The sequence below is a fragment of the Archocentrus centrarchus genome, chromosome 14 (genome assembly GCF_007364275.1).
Source record: "Archocentrus centrarchus isolate MPI-CPG fArcCen1 chromosome 14, fArcCen1, whole genome shotgun sequence".
Classification (NCBI taxonomy): domain Eukaryota; kingdom Metazoa; phylum Chordata; class Actinopteri; order Cichliformes; family Cichlidae; genus Archocentrus; species Archocentrus centrarchus.
Genome location: NC_044359.1, coordinates 22,299,227 through 22,308,400, shown reverse-complemented (window position 1 = coordinate 22,308,400; position 9,174 = coordinate 22,299,227). Strand labels below are relative to the sequence as shown.

At 45.0% G+C, this 9,174-nt stretch overlaps 1 protein-coding gene across 1 annotated transcript; it reads left to right on the top strand.

The window, feature by feature from the left end:
* LOC115792414 (uncharacterized) lies at positions 1–4,610 on the top strand. The gene is made up of 2 exons (XM_030746936.1): positions 1–3,761; positions 4,100–4,610. Exon 1 carries the CDS (start codon positions 1,423–1,425, stop codon positions 3,361–3,363), a length of 1,941 nt encoding a protein of 646 aa, XP_030602796.1. The 5' UTR covers positions 1–1,422; the 3' UTR covers positions 3,364–3,761; positions 4,100–4,610.
* Positions 4,611–9,174: the final 4,564 nt, after the last annotated feature.

Below are 9,174 nucleotides of genomic sequence, written 5' to 3'. Positions count from 1 at the left end.
GCTGAGGAGGATAAGCACAAGACAGCCTTTGTAACACCAATGGGATTTTGGGAATTCAATCGCATGCCCCAGGGTGTGACCAATGCTCCCAGTACTTTTCAACGTGTGATGGAGAAGTGCATGGGCAGCATGAACCTTAGGGAAGTTCTAGTGTTCTTAGACGACCTCATTGTCTTCTCTAACACCCTTGAGGAGCATGAAGAACGTCTAATGAGTGTCCTCGGCAAACTGAGAGAATTCGGACTTAAGCTCACACCCGAGAAGTGTCAGTTTTTCAAAACATCTGTCAAGTACCTTTGGCACGTTGTGTCAGAGAAAGGAGTGGAGACAGACCCAGCAAAGATAGCTGCTCTGACAACATGGCCGAAACCCAAGAACATGCAAGAGCTAAAATCATTTTTGGGGTTTGCGGGATACTATCAGAGATTCATTAGAGATTATTCCAAGATAGCAAGACCCCTAAATGATCTGACAGCAGGCTTCATACCGTCTAAGAAGTCTGGTAGGGGAAATCCAAAGAACACCCCTGTTGTTGATTCAAAGAAACCATTTGCGGAAAAATGGACTTCAAAATGTGATGAAGCATTTAACATGCTGATTCACAAACTCACGACCGCCCCAGTCTTAGGCTTTGCAGATCCTAAAAAGCCTTATATTTTGCATACTTATGCAAGTTTGCATGGATTAGGGGCAGCTCTTTATCAGGAGCAAGATGGTCAACTGAGGGTGATAGCATATGCTAGCCGAGGGCTATCCAACTGTGAAAAGCGCTATCCCACCCATAATCTAGAGTTCCTTGCTCTTAAGTGGTCTGTGACAGATAAATTCTTTGACTACCTTTATGGAGCAAAATTCACAGTAGTAACTGACAACAACCCATTGACATATGTACTGACGACCGCCAAACTGGACGCTGCAGGGCATCGATGGTTGGCTGGTCTTTCGACTTTTGATTTCCAGTTACAGTACAGGGCTGGAAAGAAAAATCAAGATGCAGACGGCCTTTCGAGGCGGCCTCATCTCCAAAGTGGGACAGACCATACTTCTGAGGACGAGGACAAGCAAATAAAGCGGTTCGTGTCCCGGGTTGTTCAGGAGAAAGAGGAACCAGGAGTCTCAGCAGACATTGTAAAAATCATCTGCCAGAGGCACCTCACTCAGCAAACATGCAACACCGACCATGAGTTTCCTTTTGTATCGACCCCAGTCGAATGTCTAGCTATTGGCGATGGTGTCATCCCACCAGAGTACTGCCATGCTGATTTGATACCAGGGTCATGCACATTACCCCGCCTGTCCCAGCAAGACTGGGCCCTTGAGCAAAAGAAGGATCCTGCCATTGGCCGGGTCATCTCTTTGCTGAAAGGGGGGAGGCGACTTTCATACAGAATGTGACTGCGTGAGGATAGAGAGGTTCAACTCATGCTACGTCTTTGGAGCCAGCTGGTTCTAAACAGTGAAGTGCTCTACAGAAAGCGGATGGTGAATGGAGAGGTTACTTACCAACTTGTCTTACCACAGAGCTACAGGAATGTGGCTCTAGAAAGCCTCCATGATGCCACTGGCCACATGGGAGTTGATCGCACTATGGACTTGGTGCGCAATCGCTTTTATTGGCCACACATGGCGGCAGATATTGACAACAAAGTTCGAACCTGTGAGCGCTGCATTTGGCAAAAGGCCAGAGCTGAACGCAGTGCTCCTCTTGTAAACATTCAGACAAACAGACCACTGGAATTGGTCTGTATTGACTATTTGTCCTTAGAGCCAGATGGACGAGGTACTAAGAATATACTCGTTATGACAGACCATTTCACTAAGTATGCTGTGGCTGTCCCAACACCTGACCAGAAGGCGACAACTGTCGCAAAGGCATTGTGGAACAACTTCTTTGTCCATTATGGTTTCCCTGAGCGGTTGCATAGTGACCAGGGGAGGGATTTTGAATCCACTCTCATAAAGGAGCTGTGTAGCCTGCTTGGGATAAAGAAATCCCGAACGACACCGTATCATCCACGTGGCAACCCTGTGGAGAGATTTAACAGGACTCTTCTAGCCATGTTAGGTACGCTTCAGGAAGAGAACAAAGTTAAATGGAAGGACTTTGTGCAACCATTAGTGCATACTTACAACTGCACCAAGCATGACACTACTGGGTATTCCCCATATCAGCTCATGTTTGGGAGACAACCCAACCTACCTATTGACATTGCTTTTGGTCTGACCCCTGTTGGACAAGGGAAAGTGTCTCACACTGAGTATGTCAAGAATCTCAGAGAAACTCTAACAGAGAGCTACAAGATTGCAGCTGATCACAGTGCACAAAGTGCTTTTCACAATAAACAGCGCTTTGACAAGAGAGTCAGAGAGTCAAAGCTGGAGGCTGGAGATCGTGTCTTTGTGAGAAACGTTGGGATCCGTGGGAAACACAAAATAGCCAACAAATGGAGTGAGACCATTTACAAGGTCGTGAAGCAAGTGCGAGATCTACCGGTCTATGTCGTTGCACCTTGCGACTCCGATGGGCCAGAAAGAGTGCTGCACAGGGATTTGTTGCTACCCTGCGGTTTTCTGCCCCCTACAGTTGTAGAGCAGGGACCCAGCCAAACCAGAGCCAAATGTGGTTCAAAAGGGTCCGAGCCCGACAGTCCAGCTAAGGGGAGCAGATCTGACAGAAATGATGATGAAAACACTGTGTTATCAGAAAGTGATGATGAAGAGGATGGTGTTGAGTATTATTATCCACGCTTCACAGCTACCAGTGCTAGAAATGCTACCGGTAATGAAGGAGACATGGATAATACAGTTCATAATGCACCTGAACCTGGACCAAGTTCCAGTGTTGAAGCCAGTCCCACAAAGGAAAGTGATGAAGTTGTAAAGGATTCTTCATGGCAAAGAAACAGCCCAACTGTGCCTGATAGTGTTGCACCACAGAATCCAGCACCAGAAATTGAGGTTGAGGAATCAGTGGAGAAATCTACTCTTGACCCAGAAGCACTGACCTTTCAACCACAAGAGTCGAAGAAGAGACATGAGATCACAGCCCTTGAAGCTGAGACAACACCAGAGGCTGTTGAACCTGGAAACCCAGGTGTGGATGAAATAATTAAGAAGTCTCAGACTCCTGATGTGGATGAGGCTCATGGAGTGGAAGGAAATGCAGAAAAAGTGGAATTGAGGAAATCTACTCGAGAAAGAACCCTTCCTAAAAGACTGACATATCCATCATTAGGGAATCCTCTGGTGGTAGTCATGCAGTCCTTGCTAAGTGGTTTAGATCAAGCTCTTACTGAAGCACTTACTGTTGATACTGGACTACATATTTGTCAATTTCAACCTGAAATGTCTGAGATTGTGTAGAATTTTGAGCATGCAGGGACGCATGCAAGGTCAGAGGGGGAGGATGTAACCCCCATGAGTTTTACAGAGAAAAAACCATTGGATTTAATGTATGTTTTATTTTTTTGCAATTCCTTGAAATGTCCCACAGAGGGCGCTAGGTGCCTATGTGGTGATCCAAACCTACCATGGGGTCAGAGAAGAAAGAGGAGGAAGGAAAAAAAAGCGAGACACCATGCAAAGAAGCCAACGTGGTTCGGCTCTAGCAACCTAGCTTAGCCAAAAACGTAATCGAGTTGCTTCTTTAATGTTGAATTTAAGGTTTTGTTAAGTGTAACAACCGTGTTTGGATTTTTGTTGTTTGTGAGGGAGGAATTCGGAGGACCCGAGTTTGATGTGATTGGTCGGGATTTTCTCCGGTGAGTGTCTTGTGTTTTACTCCATGTATTAGTCGTAGCCGAACAGAGATCCTGTTTGTTTGTGACTGTAACCGAGACTACAAAAAAAAAAACCAATCGGAGAAACGAGAAACATGCACTATGTAATGTATGTCTAGCACTGTAGGAAATGTTAAGTTTTATTGTTGTAGACTAATTCTGGTTGTAGTGTTTTACTTTATTAGCCAGTGAATATGTGTTCAAGTTTTGTGTAGGCTTGACTAACATGTAAAACTGATGAGAGTAAGAGACTGAGGGATTGCTCATTGCTAACTGCATAGGGAAAATTTGCCATTTATTGGAAATTGTACAATATGCAGGTTGGTTTTATGACTACGGTCGGATTCTGAGAGAGGACGACTGCAGATCCACTGCGAGCAGGAGGCACAACAGTGGTCGTTGCAGCGGTGCGGAGGAGTGAAGGATTGGTTCCATGGATTTGGATGCACACGATTCTCCACTGGATAACAGATAAGCTTAAGCAGACAACCAATAGGGGGCCCCTAATTGAACTAAAACTGCGCAGTTGACTGACAGACATTTTGACCTTACTGAACTTAAACCAAACGGTTGACTGAAACACTTTTGACTGAACTGAACTAAACATTTCAAGTGAAGAAACTTTAAACTGTTGCTTCCATCAGGGAAGATAAAAAGACCCTGATAAACTTAAGGATTTTTACTACCCGGGTAGAAATTTAAAGAGAAGGGTGGACAATTTTATTTATCTATTTTTTTATTTTGGTTATTATTCCACAAGAGCTGTCAACAGAAAGGGACAATCCCTAAGTGTATTTGTGTTATTGGAAACAAACAGAAGAGAAATGTGAACTGAAGTTTTATTTGCTTTTATTTTGTTAATAAATATTTTTGTGTCCAGCTTAAGAGTGTCACCCCTCCTTTTACTTAAATCCTCCTGTCGGGCCCTAGGTCGGAAATATTGCTGTGTATTGTTTAATAGTACTTTAATACGGGTTACAATAATAAAGGGGAAGTTAACCCAGACATCAAGCACAGAGCAAGTATTACCAAAATAAAACAGGAAGATAGCAACAACCAAATAGGGAGGCAAACTCAGCACAACACACAAAGAAAACAGAACCCAAAAGCTCTGGATCAAATCCAGAGGCCATGACACCCCTACAGGGTGGAGCTTGGTTGATGGGTCCGTCTTTCCCACACTTGTTCCTTATCAGGCAATGGAGTGGCCCGCAGTTAAGGATCGAGGAGTGCTGTGGTTCTTTGCCAATTCATCTTCGCCACTATGGAAGCTGATCGGACCACTGTGGAGATCTGCATCATCAGCTCCATTCCCAGCTGGCTGCCAAGTACCAGCTGAGAAGAGGACCTCACTCATTGGAGTGAGGTCCAATGAGTGAGGTTCTGCCTGCTCTCTCCCAGCACCATCTAGATTACGCATTATCCACACTTGGCAGTTCCCTATTCATCTAAGTCTCTCACCCGACTCACTCTGGCAAGTCAGGAGTTGCAGTTTTTGTGCTAGGCACTACAATATGCTCCGTTTATCTTGCACCTTAACGCTAACACTCTTTTCTTTTTTGGCAGAGTTGCAGCTCTCTAACCACCTCCCAGCCCACTCCCCGGTTTCCTTTGTTGTTTTACTGTTGTCTGTCTAAGCAAAACAATTTATTCAGACTTGCCAACAGTCGTCTGAGTCCGCTCTTTGGGTCCAGTTTGAACCTTATCATGACACATAGCAGCCACCTGAAGGGGGTAGTCACCCAGAAAGCCCCATTACCCAAAATAAAGCCTTTCAAGTGTCACAGAACCTACCTTAGGCAAGCAGGGTGCCTAACAAGGGGAGTCAGTCTGGTTGGGGCATGGGGTACAGCTAGCACCCCCTTCTCCAATGGCTGGGGAGGCAAGGGAGCAGTATGGTGAAAGACTGTCCTGGTGCAACACCACCATGCGCCCCCGGCCAGGCATGCGCACCCAGTACACCACATCCAACAGCCATGTCATTACTTCTGTAGGCCCTTGCCAGTGAATGCATATCTTGGGGGAAACACCTTTCTTGTGGACAGAGCAATTCAACCAGACCTTATCTCCTGGCCCTTCCACAGCACTTGGAGTCATAGTCCCTCTTCTGCCACACTCCAGCGTCTGCCTGGGCTTGGGAACTGTAATCATGGACCACCTGTAGATAACCTCTGGAGATAGTCTATTTCTTTCCCACTAGCAATCTCAGGCTCAGGTGGGGCTCCAAACACCCCACAGTTCAGTTGAATCAAAGGGCCAGGGGCAAATGTTGGTCCCAGTTGCGCTGGTGTTGGTTGTTGAGGATGGCCAGCTGGGTAGCCAGTGTGTGGTTCAAGCACTCAACCAAGAATGTCCACTCCTACGCAATTCATTAAAGCTCCCGCCAAATACTGCTGCAGCGGAGCATGGGAATGCTGAATTGTGGAGGGCAGTAGAAATGGCATCATCAGTCAAGCAATTTTTCCCATATGCAAACTGAAAGGGGTCTTGAGATGTTGCATGAATAGGCGTTCAAAGCACTTCATGAGGACGGGGGTGAGCGCAACCTGACGGTTTTCATTGAAACAGGTGGGTGATGACTTATTTGGGACAGTAATGATGGTGGTGGTTTTGAGGTATGTTGGGACAACAGCCTGACTCAGCAAGATGTTGACGATTTTTGTGAGGACATCAGCAAGGTCCCTTGCACAGTCCCTCAGCACATGACCTGGCATGTTGTCAGGACTGGGAGCTTTGCGGGCATTTATCCTGTTGAATGCTCTTTTCACACTGTCTGGAGACAGCCTCAACACCTGGTTGCCAGGAGGGGATGGGAACTTCTGAGCAGGCATGTTTTTGTGCATATCAAACTGAGCGAAAAAAATGGTTCAGCTCATTCAGCAGAGAGGTGGTGCTGTTGCAGATCTGCGGAGGGGGCTTGTAGTCAGTCATTGCCTGTATCCCCTGCCGCAGGCTCCGTAAGTCTCTGCTGTCACTGAAGTGATGGACTATCCTCCCAGAGCACTGCCTCTTAGCCTTCCTGATGCTGCGGGACCGGTTGGCCCTAGCTCAGGCTACCTGGTCTCCTGCTCTGAAGGCAGCATTTTGGGCCTTCAGGAGTCTGTAGACCTCACGTGTCAGCCATGGTGAGGGCCTAGAGGCCCCACTACTCTGCTGGGGCTTGGTCAAAAAGCACCTGCAGTGCATTCCAATCCAAAGCCAGGGCCGGGTGGCTCACTGTTTGGAGAAACTGCACTATTAGGTGTTAGCTCAGCATCTGTTGCATGCTGCAGACTTCTACTCCTCCTCCCTGCCACTAGGGGGCGATGAAGCCATGGTGGACTGGACACAGTGTTGCCAACTTAGCGACTTTGTTACTAGATTTAGTGGTTTTTCAGTCATAATTCTAATTAAAGATATCTTAAATGACACCCTAATTTAAGATATCTTAAATGTATTTTTAGATAGGCGATATATAATTTTGACTAGTGCAAATTAAATTCTAGATATCTTGAAAGCAAATAATGACTAGGCAAAACTAAATTAGAGATATCTAGAACTGTACTTTTGACTAATCAAAATGCCTTTTAAGATATCTTCAAATGAATTACAGATATCTTGAATTAGACGGCTTTTCTATTTAAGATATCTTAGATATCTTAGACATTCTGACTAGTCAGAATGACGTTTGAGATATCTTGAATTACGGAGCATTTTGGCGGAATGTTTATGAGGCAGTTTGTTAAAATAGCCTGCCATAAAATCAGAGATTTTGTGCAGATTTCTTAAGCAGTCTTTAAGTACACAATTCTCACGCTCTCCGCTTATCCCATACTGAAGAGCTCTTTCTGTATTGTTGCATTTTATTACAATTTTGTTCACAACGGCCATGGCAGCCACCTGAAATTCTACACAGGCAATTGTTTGGACAGCTCAGTACAGCACAAGGGGGCTTACATGCAATCGTTAAATGTAGATATCTAAAACGTAATTTTGACTAGTCATAATTACGTTTGAGATATCTTAAATTGTAATTACGGATGTGTGACCCATCAAATGACGAATCCGGTGACGTCATTTGAGATATCTTGAAAGGAATTTATTTGAATGTAATTGAAGATATCTTGAATGATTATTCATACTAGTCAGAATGTAATTGCGGCTATCTTAAATTACCATTCTGGATAGTCAAAATGCAGTTTTAGATATCTGAAATGTAATTACGGATAGTCAGACAAACGGATTTTATGATAAACCGGCCTGCCATAGCCGCATTGAGTGGGTGGGCCCGTTGCTGTGATACGTCAGCGTATGAATTTACTGAGCTGGAAATCCTGCTGACTGAAGAATGGAAGTTTGTTCATTCAGTCTGTTTACATGTTTGTTATCTTACACAGGAGGAAGCACTTTGCTGAAGTCTACTTCACTGCAGACTGGGTTTTTAAAGAATCAGTAAGCCTTTTGCTATTTTATATATTTCTGCATCTTTTCTGTTTACATTTTAATAGCACGGCTGCGAGTCTTTTGTTATGGAGGAAAAAAGCATTAATTTATTTGAGGAGCATTATTATTTAAATATACCAGTGGTTTATTTTTGAGCAATTTCTCATGTACATCTACAGCTGAATGTTAATACAAGTGTCTGTGTGACATCTGGGACATGTAGCTTTGACTCTGAAGTGCCTTTTTGTTTATACCTTTGGGAAGAAAAAAATATCAAGATATATTGGCGCTGTCACTTGGTGTTGGCTCTCACTGCGGTATTGTATCACTTCCTGTTCCAGTGTTTTGCTGTCTGTTAGCTGTTATATCTGTATAACTCGATTTATCTGGATAATAACATATTTTAGTGTAATCTTCACCTACTTTAAATAGCATACTCTTTGCTGAATCACCTGTATTCACATTACTCACTTTATTTGTTTTTAGAAATTCGCTAGCTTAGCTCAGCTAGTAGCTTAGCCCTTAGCCGACTCACTACCAGCATGGCTTCTTCTCCTGTCTCTCCTGCACTTTCCTGCTCTGGGTGTCACATGTTTAGTTACTCCTCGGCCTCCTTTAGCAGTAACGGTACTTGTAATAAATGTAGTCTGTTTGTAGCTCTGGAGGCCAGGCTTTCTGAACTGGAGACTCGGCTCCGCGCCCTGGAAAATCCTACATCTAGCCAGGCCCCTGTAGCGGGTGCGGACCATGGTAGCTTAGCCGCCGTTAGCGCCCCCCCAGCAGATCCCGAGCAGCAGGGAAAACAGGCCAGCTGGGTGACGGTGAGGAGGAAGCGTAGTCCTAAGCAGAAGCCCCGGGTACACCACCAACCTGTTCACGTCTCTAACCGTTTTTCTCCACTCGGCGACACACCCGCCGAGGAACAAACTCTGGTTATTGGCGACTCTGTTTTGAGAAACGTGAAGCTAGAGAC